This window comes from Gadus macrocephalus, chromosome 7 (assembly GCF_031168955.1).
Source record: "Gadus macrocephalus chromosome 7, ASM3116895v1".
Classification (NCBI taxonomy): domain Eukaryota; kingdom Metazoa; phylum Chordata; class Actinopteri; order Gadiformes; family Gadidae; genus Gadus; species Gadus macrocephalus.
The window spans coordinates 4,335,602-4,356,471 of NC_082388.1; the positions used below are offsets into that span (position 1 = coordinate 4,335,602).

The 20,870-nt window shown below is 48.2% G+C and overlaps 1 protein-coding gene and 1 long non-coding RNA gene across 4 annotated transcripts in view; both read right to left on the reverse strand.

The window, feature by feature from the left end:
• Nucleotides 1-20,870, reverse strand: part of LOC132460771 (uncharacterized) — a 182,256-nt gene that overhangs the window by 41,382 nt on the left and 120,004 nt on the right. The gene's annotated exons all lie outside the window — the stretch shown is intronic.
• The window catches only part of LOC132461255 (double-stranded RNA-specific editase 1-like), a 45,209-nt gene continuing 36,157 nt past the window's right edge, over nt 11,819-20,870 (reverse strand). For all 3 annotated transcript variants that reach the window (XM_060056297.1, XM_060056298.1, XM_060056296.1), the window contains 4 exons: nt 19,729-19,910; nt 19,094-19,272; nt 12,984-16,160; nt 11,819-12,944 (listed from right to left, as the gene is read on the reverse strand). In XM_060056297.1, the coding sequence (XP_059912280.1) occupies nt 15,984-16,160; nt 19,094-19,272; nt 19,729-19,910 (538 nt within the window). In that variant the 3' untranslated portion in view covers nt 11,819-12,944; nt 12,984-15,983. The remainder of the gene's footprint in view (nt 12,945-12,983; nt 16,161-19,093; nt 19,273-19,728; nt 19,911-20,870) is intronic.

Genomic DNA, 20,870 nt, shown 5'->3' on the forward strand with positions numbered 1-20,870 from the left:
ATTCATATATGTACCAAAGAAGTACAAGTCTACCTTATTTTTCATCTTATAAGGTAGATAAGATAAGATGAAAGATCTTTTCATCTTTCATCTTATCATTTCATCCCTCCAGACTGAGCTGACGCGAAACCGACGTTAGCATAAGCCAACCTACCTAGCGTAAGCTAGCTAGCAGACACTCGCATTCGTAGTCGTTATATTTCTCGAAAAATAAACAATCCCTTGTCCAGTTTGGAGCGGGCAGTTATGGAGTGTTGTTCGGTAAGTCTGTGAACTTCAGAAAACATGACTTTGGGTACATTTACCAGGGATGTCGTGAAAGTGAACTGCCGGTCCTCCATCAGTTCGCCAGAGTGATGAGTGGTTCACCGGATGTCACAGTGCACAATGAACACCGAATGCGGAAGTACTACGTATCAGCGTGATAATCCCCTATGGCGATCGTCCTGGCGGCCTTAAACTGACTCAACAGCGCCACCTGCTGTTGTGTAGTGTGAATCACAGGACATTTGTTTGTCACGTGACCTTCAGATCCACGCGCAAGGATTTTTTTTTGTAGCCTACTTGAAAGATTTTAGTTTGTACTTGAAAGTTTTGTACTTGGAGGATATTTTTTTGTAATTGAAGAAATATGTTTCTTTGTTTGTGTAAAACACACTATTTGTTTCTGAAGCAAAATGCATTAGTTTGTGAATGATGTTTTGTATTTGCAAACCACACTGAGTGTGTGTGTGAATCGTTTTGCGTGAGTAAAACACGTTTTGTGTGTGTGTGAATCGTTGTGCGTGAGTAAAACACGTGTGTGTGTGGGATTTTGGCATGATTCTAACTCCATAGTAACTGTTATGTTGCAAGTAGTATAAAGCAAAGGAGACCAACCTACGCTCCAGTGTAAGTATATTGAGTAAGTCCAAGGTTGTAAGCGCTAGTGTTGGCTCGTTCGTTCGCGAACCGGTTCGAATGAACGAGTCTTTAGGACGAACAAACCGAACCGGTTCGTTTCTCTCGTTCGTCTCGTTCACAATTAGATTCACCGGAAACTCGACTGAACGAACGAACAAGTTTCCGGGAGCAACTCCACTGAGTCTGACTGACTCAGCTGAGAACCGTGCAATGGCGTGCATTCAATGATGCGATTCACCGCTACCACAAACTAGGCTGATTCGCGAACGACTCCGCCCAGTTCAGTCGAGTTCCCGGTGAATCGATTCACCGGAAACTCGACTGAGCTGGGAGGAGTCGTTCGCAAATCGTTTGTTCGTTCAGCCTGGTTTCCGGTAGCGGTAAATCGCAACATGGAATGCATGCCATTGCACGGTTCTCAGCTGAGTCAGTCAGACTCAGTGGAGTAAGTGCTACCGGAAACTCGACTGAACAAACGAACGAACGAACGAACGATTCGCGAACGACTCCTCTTGGCGAACTGAATCACGCGAACTGGGTCACGGAAACAAATCATTAAATTCACCAATAGTAAGCACGCCTCACAGTACTGTTAGGTCTAGCTTCCTAGACTATGGCTGTTTCCCAATGTCAAGGAAGCATGCTCAACGGCCGCCCTTTTAAGGACGCTACGTCATAGAACGCCGACAAGCACTGTTCCAATGTTGAGGACACTCGAAAGCCGCGCCATTTTTGCGTCCTTTGTTTTTGAGAATTCCGAGATTTTTCAAGGATGCATCGCTGCATCCTAGACGAGCCAAAACTACCCACAATCCTCTGCGTTCACTGGGCGGGTTCTTGAAAATGGCAGAGCAGTACACGTTCAAACGAAGTGAAGTTATATTAGTTTTCAGAAATATTTTGTGCCGTATTGCTTTTTATAGATTCATCATGTTAATGCAAATAATCAAGCCTAAAGACCTGTGCCACTTTTCAAACGTTTTTGCAACTTAATGATTAATTAAAATTAATGCACAACCGATCATTTGCAATGTTTGTAATTTTTAATGAACGTATATAATTGTATTTTATATGATATACTTTTGTGTTCAAAGCACTGGTAGATTGTAGGCATATATGAATGAATGAATCAGATCAGTTAAATAATATATCCAAATAAATAAACGTTTATCATCTCTTTCTTTGTCTTTTCCCCCCTGCATAATAGTAATCAACCGTACTGTAAATGTGATGCATGAATTAAGTTCTCTACAATTTCACTTCGTTTTATAAAAATTGAATGGATTTTCCTTTTAATAAAGACAATTCGATCAACCACAACAAAGCTTTTGTGACTTCCCCAAAGAGGCTCTATGCGAAGGAGACATGACCGCATTCATAACAGACAAAAGTCAAATAAATATCGACCAGCTTGATTGCTGCCATGTTTTATTCATAAGCACACATGTGTTTACAAGCGGACACGCAGCATTAAAAAGCGGAAGCGGAAGCGCTTCCACACTACCAAGTCGTTCCCAAAGTCCGACGTTACAAACGCTAGGAAGCACTCGAGCTAGCACTCTAGTCTCATCTCCATAGGACGCGACTAGCAAGGACGCGTCCTAGCAAGGCTGCAGCCTTCACTTTGGGAAACAGCCTATCTCTACACGTTTCGTTCGACTTCTTCTCTAGTACCACAGCACACATAACAGTAGAGCGCACCTAGTGGTGTAATCAGGTAGTGGACACAACATCCCCCCACAACGTAAAACAATTACTTCTCTCTGTGAGAAACTCTGAAGTAATACGATTCTTCTTCCGTAAATCTATAACGATAGAACATTAAACCAAGTGATAGAAATGAGAAATAATATCAATGGCTAGTATCAGACCGTACTAGTTAAATGCAAAATAATAGTTGACTGTATTTATCCACACATTTAGCAAGAACATCTAAGCTCAGAAACATGACTTAAAAGGATACGGCAAAGTCCTGGGTTCTTGCATCTCCTGTATCATAGTCTTTTAACCAGTCCGGAGGTTTACGATCTCTGGCAGGATGCATTCGTTCATGCATGGTTCTCTCAGGCATGCAGGGTTGAGATGTTCCAGCCAGCGGCTGCTCTGTAGGCATCACTGCTGCATCAGTTGGTTGAGTGTGCTGGTCTGCAGGTATCACGGCTGCATCAGGTACGCGAGTGAGGTGAGAGGAATGCCAAAGTTTCCCATCAGAAAGTCTGCATGTGCAGGGACCCACTTGCTTTTGGATTTCATCTGGCTTTGTGAATCTGGGATGTCCTTTGGGCACATGAGTCTGCTTCTTCACTCTTTGTCACCTACTTTGAGAGCAGGCGCTCGCGCTCCCCTTTTTGTCACAGTATGTCTTGATCTGAGTCTGGCAGTTGGAGAACATCAGTTCAAAAGGTGAAACATTCCTCATTGAATGTGGGGTTGCCCGGTAGGTCTGCAGGAAAGCGGTCATTGTTTCTTTCCATGGTGCAGCTTGTATGATGGCAGCTTGCACACAGCTCATCAAGACTCGATTAAATCTTTCTACAGCTCCATTAAACGCTGGGTGATACACAGACACCTTGATCTATCTTATGTTGCGGTCTTTGAAGAATGTTGAAAGGGGAGTGGAAATCAATTGAGGCCCATTGTCAGTTACTACACATTCAGGGTTGCCATAACGACTGAAGATATTAGCGAGGAATCCAATCATGACCACGCTGGTAATTGATGCTGTAAAAGCCACTTCAGGCCATTTGGAATAGTAGTCAGTAAAAGCAATGGCATACCTACAGTTCCATGGGGCTGTCTCGAACGGTCCTACTATGTCCAGACCTATCTTGGTCCATGGTGCTGCAGGCAAAAGTACTGGATGTTGTGGTGCGGCGAAAGTCTTTGCCGTGCGGTCCAGGCTTTGGCATAGCGGGCAGGCTGAGATGTAAGACTGAGCAAGGGCATCCATTCCAGGGAACCAATACAACTCGCGCAGGCGTTGTTTAGTTCATACTATGCCCTGGGGGTTCTCATGTGCCAGCACAACTAATGTTTTCCGTAAAGAAATAGGCACCACTAAGCGAGACCCGCGGAACACTAAGTCCCCGTGTACACTCAGTCCATTACGCATTTTGAAGTATGGTTGCAGTTCAGTACTCACTGATTTTTGAAAAGCAGGCCATCTTTTTGGAATCTGTGCGCGCAGAGCAGAGAGCTCTGTGCATGATGCAGAGGCAGATTTGAACTCAGACGGTGTAATGGCAGCTTTTGCTGTGGAAAGCAATGCAACCAACTCGGGCTCAGTCTCTGGTTCGTACGCAGGATCAGTAGGCATTGGTAATCGAGACAAGCAGCCGCAGTTTGGTTCTGTGTGCCAGCACGGTACACAATGCCATAGTTGAAGCACAGCAGTCGGGCTGACCATCTTGCGATGCGCATTCCAGCTCTGTCAGCACCTTTACTAGATAGAAGAGTAGTGAGGGCCTGGTGATTGGTACGTAGAGTGAACCTGTGCCCCCACAGGTACGTTCTCCACTTCTCGACTGCCCAAATACAGCCTAACGCCCCGTGCCCACTACCTCCGTCCGTTGACTGATCCCCATTGACTTTGAATGGGGACGGACGCGCAATGCATTGTGGATCCGTCCGTTCCGTTGGAGCCTTCGGCTCAGTCAAGAAGTTGAAAAATGTTCAACTTTTTCGGCAGCGACGGATCCGTCATCCAATCAGATCGCGTATGCAAATTTAAGCACTGTGACGCGACTCGGGCTCTGACGATACTGGAAAGCGGGAAAGCGTGTCATCTTGCATCGCAACAAGCAGGAAGTAGCGGGAAGAACCCGGCAAAGCGATTTGATTGGCTGACGGATGCCTCTGCAAAGACTACTCCCCCATCAGTCAGCCACGCCTTCCCACGTCCGTTGACTGACGGAGGTAGTGGGCATGTAGGGTAAAGCCTGATTTCCACCGGGGACTTAAGCGCCGCGGAACGGCTGCGCCACGGTCGCCACTGCTGATTGCTGCCACTCTAATCAATGAAACCATTTCCACCGGGCGCGCTGCGGAACGTCTCAGCAGCATCTCAGGAGTGGCACGCCGCGCCGCAGCGCTATCATTCCGTAGCACTTCTATTTTTGACGCGAGCCGTTGCTGAACCGCGTCAATTTCAACAGAGCAGATCGAGCCGGGCAGGAAGTGAAAAAGTAAAAGCCATAGAGCATCCGGTCAATTTTCAAAATAAAACACAATACTCAGCTCATGTAGCCTATCACAACTTCATATCAACATTACCAGTGGAACCAGGTCAGCAGTCAATCAATCAAAGGGTCTCAGAGGGTCGGCAACATGGCCGACGAGAGACTGATTGTCGAAGTGGAGCAACAAAAAATAATTTATGAAAGAAATCATCCTTTTTATAAGGGCAATGTCAGAAAGGACAAAGCCTGGCATTTAATTGCATTAGATTTGGGAGTGGAAGGTGAGTACATTAGGTTTAGGATTATCGCGTGATCTCGTGTGAATACGGCTGGCTCGCAAGGCAGCGCTACGCTGCCATTACGCGCCCGGTGGAAATTGACGCAGGGCAGAGTTGGCAGCCGTTCCGCGGCGCAGCCGTTCCGCAGCGCTTACGTCCCCGGTGGAAATCAGGCGTAAGGCCTCTTTCAACTGTTGCATATTTTCTTTTGGCCTGTGTCAACGCTCTTGAAGCAAATGCGACTGTGTGTTCAATGTTGTTAGGGTGTATCTGCGTGAAGACGGCGCCTATGCCATAGTCAGAGGCGTCTGTAGAAACGATGCTTGGCAGGGCAGGGTCATACAAGGCCAATGCTGAGCTGTCCACCAACAGCTGTTTCAACTCCCTGAAACACTTGTCAGCCGCATCAGTCCATTTGAAGACTGAGTCACTGCAAAGGATGGCACGCAGTGGCTCAACCACAGTTGTATAGTTGGGTATGAATTTGTTGTACCATGAAAGCATGCCCAGAAATGAACACAAGGTCCCTGCATCGTGTGGTGGAGGTGCTTGTGCAATTGCTTTAACGTGTTCTGTATCCGGCTCGATGCCTTGTGCGGACACTAATGCCGCTTTTCCACTGCATGGTACCAGCTCGACACGACTCGACACGACTCGACTCAGCTCGCATTTTTTGCGTTTCCACCGCGGTACCATGGTATCTGGTACCTGAAGTGGCTGCTTTTTCTAGTACCTACTCGCTCTAGGTTCCAAGCGAGCTGAGCCGATGCTAAAAGGTGACGTCGGCAGACGGCCGGCGACTGATTGGCCAGAGAGTGTGACGAAGTCACGAGAGCGACATGGCAACCATGCTGGTAACATCCATAGCAGCGCGCAGCCAACATGTTCCACTTCTCCAACTTCTTCAACATGCCAGCTAATAATAGTAATGCGATCGATGTCCTCCATTGTTGTTATGTGGGTTCTGTCCATGTGTGGGTTGCGTATGTGTTGTTTGCGTCGCGTACACAAATACGTCACTGCCCTTTCGCGCAGCCGACCCCGCCCACGTCCAGGAGGTACTTTTTGCGGTGGAAAAGCACCCGTGCTGCTACCGTGTCGAGTCGTGTCGTGTCGAGTCGTGTCGAGTCGAGCTACATGTGCGGTGGAAAAGCGGCATAAGTGACCCAGAAAGCTCAGACTGGACTGTCTGAACTGGCACTTTTTATCATTGGGGACGCAGACCTGCAACTGTGAGCCGCTGTAACACTTCTTGAAGTGCAGTGTCGTGCAGCGCTTGGGTGCGTCCAAAGCATGTGATGTCATCGAGGTAGTTGTTGACATTTGGAACACCTTGCAGGACGACTGACATCATCTTCTGAAAAGCAGATGGAGCTGACGCTAAACCATAAGGTACCCTGCACAATCAGAAAAGGCCTTCATGGGTTATAAAGGTCAATTGTGGAAAACATTATTGACCTGGCAAGAGTAGAAGGCAGTTCATTCATATGTGGCAGAGGATGACCGTCCACCACTATGGCTTTATTTGGTTCTCTGAGGTCAAAACACATTCTTATGCCACCTGTTTTCATCTGTGTCACGACGATGCCCTCTGATCTGTTCAATCACCCCAGCAGAGAGCAATCTGTTCAATTCATCAGACACATCAGATCTGACAGCAAAGGGCAGATGTCATAGCTTTTGGCGAACAGGTATGGCAGACTCAGAGACCTTAACTTTATGCATGAAACCTTTCACACAACCCACTGTTGTTGAGCTTGAGCTTCGGCTTTGGAGAGCTGCATGACTGGGCTGGAGGCAGGAGGGTTGCAGGCAGGTGAGACAAAAAGCATCCAAAATCAAATCCATGCCCATTGGTGGAGTCCCAGTCTCTGTTACATAAAAGTTCACCTTACAGTACTCACTGTTCCTCACCACTGTAGCAGGCATGCATCCAAGCACTTTGATTGGAGTTTGGGAGTATGTCACAAGACGAGCTGCAGGCGGCTGTCGAGGCACTCCCTCAAAGTATTCCTCCACTACGCATTTTGGCAAAACTGACACTGAGGCTCCCGTATCCACTGTAAGTTTAACTGTCTTTTGCAATTACCCAGCACGAATGTCCCCAGTGCAATGCAGTTTTGCTGGGGACTCTGACTGTTGCAGCAGTAGCAGAGTATATTCCGGTATTTCCATTTGACGCACGCTATGAGTCTGTTTAGCAGACCTACACACACGCGCAAAATGTCCCTTCTTGTTGCAGGTTTTACACATGACTTTAATCGCGGGGCATTCCAGTGCGTTAGCCAAATGCTCGTCGGATCCACCATGAAAACATGAGCGGGAATTTGTAGCAGGAGTGTAACTGGCAGTAGAATGGCTTGCAGATGAGCCCGAACGTGCATTCCTGTATGGCTGTCTACTCTTTTCTTTTCCTTGAACTTGGACTGCATGTACAGGCAAGTTACTTTTACATTAGTCATGCACTTCGCTTGTTCTCCAGCTGACTCCATCTGACTAGCAATAGTGGTAGCCTGCTCCAGTGTTATCTTTTCTTTTAGCAACAATCTTTTCGGATACGTGGATTTGCAACATGTTCCACTAGCTGGTCACGTATCATGTCATCACAGCTAGCAAATTCACAAGCAGCAACTAACCTTCGCAAAGCAGTCACGTACTGAATGATCGATTCATCAGCTAGCTGGACTCGTTTTCAAAATGTGTGTCGTTCGACGTCAACGTTTACCTTTGGCATGAAGTAGCCATGCAGGGCAGCTATCGCAGTTGCCAATGTAGCACCAGTCTCCGGCAATGTGTAAAATATTCTTTGTCCCTCTGTTCCTAAACAGTGAAGCAAAAGGGCACGTTGTCTTGCCTCAGTCCATTTTAGGAAACAGCTCACCAACCGAGGCATCTCTTATTGGTCAACAGTAAAAGGTCAAAGATAGAAAAACAACATGTATTATCAACCCCAACCCAAGTAAATACGGGTACCTGGACTTGATCCCATGTCTCTAGAACTCAGATTAGATCATGTCTTCTGACAGTTTACACCGACCATCTCCATTGCGCCACAGAGGCACACAGAGTTCAAATTTCAGAGGTTCTTAGACTTAGAAAGTAGAAGTAGAACCTGATTTTCACTCTGTGTGTCTCGGTGATGCAACGGAGAGAGACGATGATCTAAAAAACATCACTGAGATCTGGGTACATGGGTTCAACTCCTGCCCATCACACTCTCCTGGGTGGGGGTTGTTACTACATTTTTTTTGTCATTGACCTTTGGCCTTTTACGATTGACTAAAGAGACTACTTTTTGGTGGGAGGTTATAAAACCTAAGGGGTAACACTGTCGTTTTTTTATCAGTCGCGTGTCTGTCTTTCTAACAAGTTTTCTTTTGTACTATGAACAAACGTAATTACTATTAACTAACTCAATAGTAATAGTTACTAACTTAAATAGCTAACTTAAATAGCAAGAATTAAAAAATAAGCAAAAGACTGCTTCCATCCACAAGATAGCAGCGTTGTGCAGTCAAAGATCATCCAAACTCCTAGAATTAATAATGTGTTGATTAAGATTTGGGTTACCGCCGTTCCGAATTCCAGAATAACCAAACATTTGGTCTCACATGCTGATTATTCTAATTCTATCGTCTAAATACATACACCCATGAATAAACTGAATTCATTCTTGTTGGTACGGGAAAGACACTAAACTCGGCACTGCAGGTGAATGTGAGGAGACCATCTTCTCATCATATGTGTTGCCAGGGGCGGAGTGGGGCACTAATAGCCACCGGGAGAATCCTCCCCGGTCCGGCCCCACCCCCCTGCAACACCGTTTATTTATATATTTTTTCAGTAATAAAAAAAAAAATTGGTAAAAATGAATGATATAATTATAATTAAGAAATTAAAAATGGGTAAAATAGGTCACAGTTCTGCTCTGTGCGGAAGAGAATTGGCGCTCCGAGAATTGGCGCACTTCCTTACAAGACCAGTAACCATAGCAACGCCGGTAAACAAAAGCACTCCGGATGGCCGTAGTGCTCCCCGCACTACAGCCATCCGGAGGCGCAGAGCTTTTGGCCGTGATATTATCTATAAAATTATATTATACTATTATATAATATAGAACGTTATAAGACGCTGTCACCTAGTGTGAGAGGAGAGTTGACGGAGTGACCTAGTTTCAAAGTTTATACCATTTATGCTCGGTAATACCGGTGTAACGTGTTGACACGACTAGACGACTACTACTACATGTTCCAAATCTGTTAACGTATTCTCCATCCATTAAAAGAGAAAGATCAGTTAAGTCATTAATTCGTCTGAAATATACCAGCCAGCACATACACATTTGACTAGCAGCTTGTGCTAGCTCCCGCCTAGCAATAACGTCAATGGTGGAGCTCTGGCTAATTCACCTGCACAACTCTTTAATGCCTGATTTCAGCACTTAGATGCATCCCCCTCCAGCATCCGCTTCTTCTTTATTCTGGCCTTTTCAGCCCCTCCTTTCTCTTTTCTCTTCTTGCCTTCCATGAGTGCCACAACAAGCAAAAGCAAGCAACCACGAACTTGCTCGCCTTCTCTGTCTGACGCGTCTTTCCCCCTACATTTCCGAAAATGGACTTGACCTGCAAGCTGTTTATTGGATAAACGCATTTCCCAATCCCAGGAGTCTTTGCTCCATTACGTCAATTCAAGAACAAACATATTAAAGTAAACTGTAGTTCGTATTATTTATTCATGGCCATGAAAGTTCTGTAACGCCTGAATAATGAAGAATTAAATGAAGTAAAAAAAAATAATATAAAAAAAAACCCATGAATGAGACATAGAGAGTAAGCAAGTGGTATAAATATTGGTTGGATGTTCTTGAGACATATATTGTTTATTTCGGGGATTTTCACGGCGTCTTGGCGGGGAATAAATTATGCTCAGGCCCGGCTTGCAGACGCCTCGCGGCCGCTCACAACTGTGGGCCGGTCCAACTGACTTCGCAGGCCGCTACACAATTGTGGGCCGGTCCACCTGAACTCGCTGGCCGGCCGGCCGACCGGGAAATCTCCCGATCGTCCCGACGGCCACTCCGCCTCTGTGTGTTGCACATAACGATGCCATTTCATTTTAAACATACTGTACGTTCCCTCCCATGTTAACTTGAGTTAACATGGGGCGGTGATGAAAAGGCCGATGCTAATCTGCGGCGAAATCCGCCGGCCCCACTCATTTCGAACAGGTGGCGGTCGCTGATATGAAGCCAGGTGATGGGCAGCCAGTTGTGGGCGATGGCTGATGGCGCCCGGTTCCAGCTTAAGGCCCCGTCCACACAAAGCCGATTTCATGGCGAAACCGCAAAGGTCTTGTACGGTTCGGCCTTCCGTCCACATGAAGCCGGCGAATCCGCTGACCGAAACCGCAAACTTCTGAAACCACCCTCGGAGGTGGTTTCAAATCTATCCGGTTTCGTTTTGGTTTCGTGTGGACGCCTGAAACCGACTGAAACCGCAAACCATGACATCATCGCCCCACCCCTCGACCTCCTAGCCAATGGCTCTTCTTTTGTTGTGTCTCAGAAATCACAACAAAAAATATGATGGCGGACTACAAGCTTGTAATCGTTCTGCAGCATATCATGTCCCTTGTTGGGTTGCTAAGCCATTATTTATTGAGAATCTAGTTCGCCATCGTAGAAGAGCTGTTTGTTTGTGTTGTTAGTGGTTCGGGGGGCAGCCTTTATGCGCATGCTCGCCTCTTCTTCTTCTGGATTTGTGTACCAGAAGCAGCGCCCCTTATGGGCCTGGAATGTTTACTACAGCGTTTCTACAGATCTATCCGGTTTCGCTTGGCTTCGTCTTTACGGAGATACTTCGAAACCGGATAGATCGAAACCGTAACGGTTTCGCCCGTTTCGGCTTCGTGTGGACGGGGCCTAAGATACGCCGGTCGTAGATAAGAGGGTAGCGAGACGGCTACTTCTACCTTGTGACACGTTGACAAAGGATCGCCCGTGACTGTTTTTTTTAATGACGACCAATATAAAACTAATGTGACCCTTATGTTTAATGACGATTGATAAGAAACGACAGCATTACCCCTTATGATTTATTTGACGAAGAAATGACAATGTTCCCCCTCAGGTTTTCTGTGAAAAACACCCCTTAGGTTTTTTTGAGGGCGACAGATAAAAGACGACAGTGTTATCTCGTATTTTTTTATCATGACTACTGATAAAGCTGATATGCTCGGGGACACCTCGACACTCTAGCTATGTGTTGCCAGGGATCGAAACAGCAACCTCCGGTCACCAGTCAACCAACTCTACCCCCTGAACATAGCCGACCCCATCTCGTTTAGTGAGCAGCACCCCCCAAAATTGTCCCTCTGCTGCACAAACCAACAAAAAACACCACACAATAAATATATCATCAGAACTTTATTCGAATCTCCGGATCGGAGATTAACATCCTCTTTATTATTTTGTATTTTTTTCATGTCAGTCATTTTGTGTTTATTGAATGCATTTTTTTTTTTTTTACATGCTTTACAGTGACGGCTCATGCAGCGTGCTCCATGTGTTCACGGACCTTGGGGAGGGGGGGGGGGGGGGGGGGATGATGGCGACTCAACCGCAAGGCGTACCAGCCGGCGGCTCGTACTCAAGATGTCTCCGAACTCCGTCAGCCCCCCCCCCCCCTCTACCGTCTTGTAGTCTTGCCATTGAGATGCTTAGCTTAGCTTTGTCCCCGGCTAACTCTTTAGCAAATGTTTCAGACCTGGAGCTTCAGTTACAACATAACAAAAATATCAGATTATTCCGGTAGCCTACATCTCTTTACCTTTCAGCGTGATTAAAGTATCGATTGTAAGCAAAAGAGGCCCTATTCCGATGAGGGGTGTGGCGGGGACAAGGACCCAACTACTCTGATATTTGTACCAAAAAAGCCTACACGTTCCAGGTGGGGATCAATCCTGAGATAAGCATAGAAATGACAAGAACGCCCTCCCAGCCACCTATATCTCCACCCCAAGTCATTCACCCCAGCTTAAGTGGAAGTCCAACTGATTAAAACTGTTCTACCTCGTCGCTGCTTAAAACGCAGTAGGGCTGCCCTACCCTTGCAAACCCGTGACCAACAAACATGACCAACACACACACACACATTTGTTCACGCAACATCATCCCCAAGACAACAAAGAGAAGACATTCAAAATAGCTTCAGGATCGATATATCGTGAGATTTACGTTGATTTACATCAAAAGGAAACAGAAGGTTACATCTTATTAATTATGTACAGGTGGAGGTCAAATTATTTTGAGAAATATTTGAGGCTGGAGGGTCAGTTTAGACTTTCAACAGGTGTAAAATGAAACGTTTATATAAAAGGGTAACGTTTAAAGAGGAACGCAGATCATTAGAGAAATATCGACTTAAACGAAGCTTTAACAAAAAAACTTCACTCAGGTGAAGAGACGGTGCTACGGAAAACACAGTTTTCAGAATTTTGTGATATTATTCTCGAGCGTTTTAGTCCGGGGCCCGAATAAGTGAACGATAACAAAAAAAACACACAACACTTCACCAACACGCAATCACTCACAAACACACACACACACACACACACACATTTTGACCCAAACGGCCACAGATAAATACATTAAAACACAACCGCTGTTCCGAAATCCCAACGCAAACTGAGAGATTTTGTGCGGATATTAAAAATGATTGGAATGTATATATATATATATATATATATATATATATATAAAAAAAAAAAGGTTTTGTCTCTCACACGGATGCTGACATCATCTTTGGTGAAGATTAATGAGATGGTGAGAATGATCGAGTTCTCTCTTCGGAAGTAAATGCACAAGGGAGAGGATTTACAAACAACAACAAAAGCGTTTTTAAAAAATACATTTGTGGATCAATTTGGGTGCAAAGCGATACAGTGTAGGGGGTGTGGGGGGGGAAATATGTCGACAACAGTTTGGTTTGGTTTTCTGCTGTGGTTCACGGGCTGCATATGGATGATATTTGCTTCGAAAGGAAAGAAAATAAATTCTAAAAGGGAAAAATTTAAAAAAATAAATAAAAAGGAATACTATTTTGAATTTCACAGGCTCAGAACAGTTAATTCATTGCATAGGGGTTTGCTGGTACCTTTATACTAGTGCAACAGGGCCAGGAAAGAGGAAAGAGAAAACAGGAAACAGGACATTTAACGGTGGGGGATCGACGACGACAATGATGCACACGTCCGATCCGAAACGCAGGTAGTCATGCTATTGGTCGTTTGCAGCAGGAAATACGTGAGTGGTACGGCTCTGTTCTTGGACAATCACAGGATAATTTCATCATTTTGCACAAATTTTGAAGAAAGCACAACCTTGTGTTGTTACCGATGCAGCATTGCATTACCGGTTTGAATGTGATATTGTCACTATTATGGCAGAGCAAATTCTATAATCGTATGCCAACAGGAGGTTCATGGTCGGAAAAAGAGCAGCAGACCAAATTAAGGAAGGGAATTAGATCTGACTTTACCACAAACCTGTCGGATCTTCCTCGGAGTTTGGGTACATTTGTACGTGCGCAATGACTGTACTCACTCCATCCTGTGTGCCGATCAACTTTGACAACATGGGAACTGTCGCTGTCTGTCATCAACCCCCGCTGCCGCCCAATAAATATTTTAGAATGTACACTTGCGTTCGTTCGTATAAAGTTGCATAATTAATTGACGTCTACAAATCTAGATTCACATTAAATACCAAGTGCTGTCCAAGGAACAGGGAGGTGAGTACAACAGGACAGAACAAAGAAAGAAAAACAAAAAAAAGGACTAAATAACAATAAAATAATTAAATGTCCCATGGCATGCTACTTTATGGATGCTTTAATATAGATATAGGCCCCAAACACAGTATTTGAAGACGTTCCCGAAATTCTGCCGTGGTGCAGAATTACAGCTACTACGAGCCAGTCGCACCGCGTCGGGTTCTCGGACGTCTCTGGTTCTTCCACGTCCACATCAATCTGAAGTAGGCTGAACGACGACATGGAGGAGAAAGGGATTATTGCCCGCGATTGTTGACCGTGGTTGTCTCCTGCCGGAGCCTCGCTGCCGAGGGAGCGTTCAGCGCTTAGGCACCACCGCCTTCTGCAGCACCGAGGCGGTGGTCCCTTGGCAGCGGGAAGCAGGGCTCAAGCAGGAGACATTCGCAACAATCCCTTTCACCTCCATGTCGTGGTTCATGTACTTCAGGGAAAAGCTAAAGTTCCTTTCCTCCAATTCATTCTCAACCATGGCTGAGATATCTATATCATATAATACATATTATCACGGCCAAAAGCTGTGTGCGCCTCCAGACGATATTATGAATCACAAACGACTTTGTCGGCTCTGGTTCTTCCACTTCCACATCAATCTGAAGTAGACTAAACCGCGCGCTGCCTGCTGCCTGCTGCCTGCTGCCTGCTGCCGGCTGCCCGCTGCCGGACGGTGGTGCTTCGCGGCGGTGGTGCCTTGCGGAAACCGGCGGCCGGTCGCAGTTCGTACTTCAGGGAGTCAAAGCCAAATTTCCTTTCCCCCAATTCCTTCTCAACCATGGCTGAGTTAACCCCAACTACAGTCTCGTGGAAATACAAGAGAAGTCAAAGAACCGACGTGTTATGCGCCATAACACCAACAGCAAACACAGTGTGTATAATCACACACACGCATGTGGCGCTCGCACGGCCGTTTCTCATTGGCGGGCCAAATTCTCTGGACGGGCTAGGCAAAGAAAGGGGAAGAGCTTAGATCCTTTATGACGACATATGGGACCACATTCAAAATGAGCGCGCTTGAGCCTCAGTTTTTCAATGGCGAGCAGAACACCTAGTGCTCGTTTTACACCGAACGCAAGTTGTAGCTATGGTCCCCCAGTGTTACAAAACCACATAAAGTGAGATTTTCATGCCATGGGACCTTTAAATCTGCCAAGAGTTTATACTTTGCACATCAACTACACCCCAGACGCACACAACCAGAGACTTCACCATCCGTCCCCCTTTCTGTAATTTTTTCCCAAAGCACAATTATTAATTACTTCCGAAATCGTAAATTCCCAGAGAAAACGGTAGTCCCGGATAAATCGGTAGTCCCAGATAAATCGGTAATCTCCCGATGAATCGGTAGTCCAAGAGAAATCGGTAGTTGGATTGGACATGACGAGCTGTGCGACGACACAATGACGTAAAGTCAGTAGTTTCTTGGGGACCCCGGTGGCTCAGCAGGTAGAGCGCGTACCATAACGGCTCAGTCCTGAATGCAGAGACCCGGGTTCCAATCGTTGTGGTCCTTTGCTGCATTTCCTCTCCTCTATCTCCCACAACTCCCTCTCGATCTCACTCTATCATAAAGCATAAAAATGCAAAAATAAATCTTTAAAGTTAGTAGTCTCTCAGTATTCCAATTTAGCCTCAGTCCCGAACACAGCAACACAGGTTCCAATCCTGCCCGTAGTCATTTTTTGCATCTTCCATACCTTCTTCTCGATCTCACTCTATCATAAAGCATAAAAAATGCAAAAATAAATCTTTAAAGTTCGTAGTCTGGAGCTCCGTAGTGCAGAGTCTGGGCGGTTGGCTTAGGTGACGAGGGTGAACTGGTCCTGCTCGGTGGGCTTCTTGACCCAGGCGCCGAGCCCGGCCTTGTGGAAGGCCTTGGTAAGCGCCTGCTTGGCCGCCTGGTACTCGCTGGCCGCCTGCTTGCTGTCATGGTACGTGGCTGGCGTGCTCGTCCGGATCCGCAGCGCAGTGGAGAGCTGAGGGAGGAAGGGGAGAGAAAGAGAGGTTGAAAGAAAACAGACGGGAAAATGCTGCAAAAATGCCAGTAAAATGCCAGAAAAACATAGAAAACCTCAAAAGAAAATCTGGTAAAATGACTGCCACTTCATGTATGCACCAGAGTGGAGGCTTCTCGAGTGAGGAGAGGGAGGAAAATCCTCCTTAACATTGTTGAGAATAGAAAATGTAGATTGCTCAGACTACTGTAATGAATTAATGCCCTTAAATATGACTACTGCCTTTGTATGTGCAATGTTTGTTTCCCTGGGTAAAGGGACATTAGCACCCCCTATCGCCTATTGACAATTACTTCAGGGAGGACGTTCCTCCCTCAGCCTCCATTGACTCCCATTCATTTTCCCGAAAGTGTTGGCGGCCGGTGAATAACACAGCGTTCAATGGGAGAGAGGAGGAAAGTCGTTCTCTGAGTGGGTGTGACTAGCTGACTAGCCCTGCTGTGGAAACGCACCAAAAGTCACCATGGTGTTACAGCGACACTAAAAGAGATCGACTTTCGTGTCCCAGCTAACCCAGGCTTTGAGCACAACATACCTCGCTAACCAACTAATCGAGGTTCGTAGTACAGGGCACACATGTCTTTATTGTTGTTGAGGTTTGTTGGTGTACCTTTGTTTATTGTGTGTCCGTATGTCTTGTGGCATCCCGCCACGTGGTCCCCGGCCTGGACGGGCCCGGGGTACCGTAGAGGACGGGGTGTACCACCCCCACCCACCAGCCGGCGAGAGAGAGCAGCCCTTTCGGCACCCCAATCAGGGTGATTGGGGGACACCTGGCCGAAAGCACGGGGGCCATTTTAAAAGGAGGCACAGCACAGCACAGCACAGCACGGGTCGGGAGGAAGAAGGAAGCGCTCGGGTCCTCGTGCAGCTAGAGGCCCACGGAGGCCCTAGAGACCGTGAGAACCCGAGAACCCTGTTTGATTGAAGTGGATTGTTAATAAATGCCTGCAATGGCTTATCCAGCACACCAAAGTGTCGTTTGTCCGTGGAACCCGGCTCATTTGGGTAGCGGGTTGCCACATATGGTGGAGAATGCAGGCATGAAGATCCCACTACGACCCCCCGCAAGAGACGCTGCTGCTGCCGCAAGAGACGCTGCTGCTGCCGCAAGAGACGCTGCTGCCGCCGCAAGAGACGCTGCCGCCGCCGCAAGGGACGCCGCCGCCGCCGCAAGGGACGCCGCCGCCGCCGCAAGGGACGCCGCCGCCGCCGCAAGGGACGCCGCCGCCGCCGCAAGGGACGTCGCCGCCGCCGCAAGGGACGTCGCCGCCGCCGCAAGGGACGCCGCCGCCGCCGCAAGGGACGCCGCCGCCGCCGCAAGGGACGCCGCCGCCGCCGCAAGGGACGCCGCCGCCGCCGCAAGGGACGCCGCCGCCGCCGCAAGGGACGCCGCCGCCGCAGCGGGAGAGAAGGCCGCAGCGCGAGGCCGGGACGGGGCTGCGCCGCCGGCCGGCGCGGACGTGGGGACGGGTCGGCCCTGTATGCTGGCGACCTGCTGGGCGCAGGGAACATCGGGTAGTCCGACCATCCCAGTGCGGGTGATGAACCAGGACACGCAGGCCCTCCTGGACACCGGCAGTGCGGTTACCCTCCTTCGCCCCGACCTGGCGGGTGGGAAGGCAGGGGAGCCGATGGAGGTGGCCTGCGTCCACGGGGACACCCGGGCCTACCCCACGTGTCACGTGGTTGTCCGCACCACACACGGTGTGTTTACGATCCGGGCGGGGATTGTCCCCCACCTACCGGTCCCTGTGGTAATCGGGAGGGACTGTCCGACTTTCCGCCGGTGGTGGGACCCGGTACTAGAGTCCCGGGGCAGGAGAGATGCGGTCGCCGCCGCGGCAGGAGAGGCAGCTGCCGCCGGCGCAGCGGGAGACGAAGCGGCGGGAGACGAAGCGGCGGGAGACGAAGCGGCGGGAGACGACGCGGCGGGAGACGAAGCGGCGGGAGACGACGCGGCGGGAGACGACGCTGCCGGAGACGACGCTGCCGGAGACGACGCTGCCGGAGACGACGCTGCCGGAGACGACGCTGCCGGAGACGACGCGGCCGGAGACGACGCGGCCGGAGACGACGCGGCCGGAGACGACGCGGCCAGAGACGACGCGGCCAGAGACGACGCGGCCAGAGACGACGCAGCCGACGCGAGGGACGCGGCCGGCGCCGCAGGAGACACCCGGCCCCGGCGAGACACCATCCTGGGCGGGTCCCTCGGCTACCTGGGGCTTGGTCAAAGGGTGGAGGAGTGTGGCATCCCGCCACGTGGTCCCCGGCCTGGACGGGCCCGGGGTACCGTAGAGGACGGGGTGTACCACCCCCACCCACCAGCCGGCGAGAGAGAGCAGCCCTTTCGGCACCCCAATCAGGGTGATTGGGGGACACCTGGCCGAAAGCACGGGGGCCATTTTAAAAGGAGGCACAGCACAGCACAGCACAGCACGGGTCGGGAGGAAGAAGGAAGCGCTCGGGTCCTCGTGCAGCTAGAGGCCCACGGAGGCCCTAGAGACCGTGAGAACCCGAGAACCCTGTTTGATTGAAGTGGATTGTTAATAAATGCCTGCAATGGCTTATCCAGCACACCAAAGTGTCGTTTGTCCGTGGAACCCGGCTCATTTGGGTAGCGGGTTGCCACAGTCTTTACTGTTGTTGATGTTTGTTGTTGTATCTTTGTTTTTTGTGTGTCCATATGACTTTAATGTTGTTGATATTTGTTTGTGTACCTTCTGGTATTTTTGTGTCCATAGGTCTTTATTGTTGTTTGTTGGTGTATCTCTGTTTTTTGTGTGTCCATATTTCTTTATAGTTGTTGTTTGTTTCTGTATCTTCTGTCCCGTAAAAAAATAAAATAAATAAAAGATAATGAAGCTTTGTGTGGGGGGATGCGAGCCCACCTTGGCGGTCAGGTTGACCCAGCGTCCGTAGAGGGCGTGTTTACAGAGGCGTGAGGGCCGGCCCAAGTCGTCCTTCCCTGTGGTGGCATTGATCACCTCCAGCCCCTGGTCGCCCAGCGTCCAGTTGATGCTAAAGTTGGGGGCTTTGCCCGGCTGACGGGCCTCCGCGTTGCTGATCCCTGTGGGGGAAGGAGGGGGGGGAATCTTAGACTCGAGTGAGTTATTTAGTTTGTGAAGTGATTTGTCGGCGAGGATAACTGAAGAGGTTGGAAAACACCTACCTCTTTCTTTTAGAAAGGGAAAAAAAGGAATCGAAAAGTTGAACAAGATAATTTGCGTAAAGACATAAAACCGGTGAGCTAAGCTACCAGTAACTCTAACTTAAATTAAGCTTCACTTTAGCTTTTTGGTGACTTGAGCTAAAGTGAGCTAAACAACGTTCTGTTAATTTCCCCGACAAATATAACGCGATCGTTCTTTCTCCGTGGACTCTGTGCGCTGTGTGTTCTGTGTTCTGCGTGGTGCATGTTCAATGTTATGTTGTCTGTGCGTTGTACTGTGTTGTGTTCTGTGTTGTGTGCGTTCTGTGTTCTGCGTGTTGTGTCTTCTGTGTACGGTGTGGTGTGGGGGCTGACCGCTGAGCAGAGGCCGGTTCAGGGCGAAGGGGCTGGGCAGGTCCTCTATGTCGGTGATCCTCTGGTACATGGCCCTGGAGAGGTGGTCCGCGTGGTACAGGCTGCCCAGGATCAGGCTGGAGAAGTACAGCGGCTCCGTGAAGTAGCTCATGAGGGAGCCCTGGAAGCCCACCACGTTCCACCTGACAGGGGACGAGAGGGACGAGAGGGGAGAGAGGGGAGAGGGGGGAGGGAGGAGGAGAGGGGGAGGAGAGGGGAGTGGGAGGAGGGAGGAGAAAGGGTAGAGAGGAGAGGAGAGGGGGGAGGGAGGAGAGGAGAGGGGAGAGAGGGGGGAGAGCAGAGGGGAGAGTGAAGAGAGGGGGAGGAGAGGGTAGAGTAGAGAAGCGAGAGAGGGGGGAGAGGAGAGGGGTAAAAGGGGAAAGGATGAAAGGAGGAGAGGGGAGAGAGGAGAGAGGGGGAGGAGAGGGGAGAGAGGTGTTAGGGCTGGATGAAAAGCTACTGAGCCAACACTGAGCTAAGCTACCAGTAAGCTAAGCTAACAGTTACCCAACGTGAAATGAAGCTTCACTATATAGGTATACACGTCAAAGTATCATTTATAATTTACACTTTATATTGTTTATACCGTCTGTTTTGTTTTTTCTGTTGGCTTTACTTTAGCGTCTATTTTTGTTTAAATTAGTTCTTTGTATATTGTATTGTATCTTATCCTGGGTTTTCCACTGCTGCTGAGCTGTTGTAACGAAGGGATTTCCCGTCCGGGGGGTTAATACATTTGTATTACCTCTCTATCTAAAGCACATTTCCGACATGCATGAATTTCAATAAAAAATATATAACTGCGAGCAGTGGTTAACCGGGTCCGAGCAAAATCAAAAGTCAAGAACAAACTAATGGAAGATATACAAACATAACCTATAATTGTCATATTTAAGGAAAGATGTTCCACTTATAAACCTGATCTGCAGCCTCATTCAAATGATCAAATTGTCTATTGATAAGCACACAACATCCAGAAAACTCAAAGCATACTCAAGTAAATTAAGGGCTTTCTTCAAAGCATATACCTGAAAAATCTTCGAAATTCTGGGGAAATTAAACATTTGTAGTCAAGAACACTAACGGAAGAAATATAAATATGA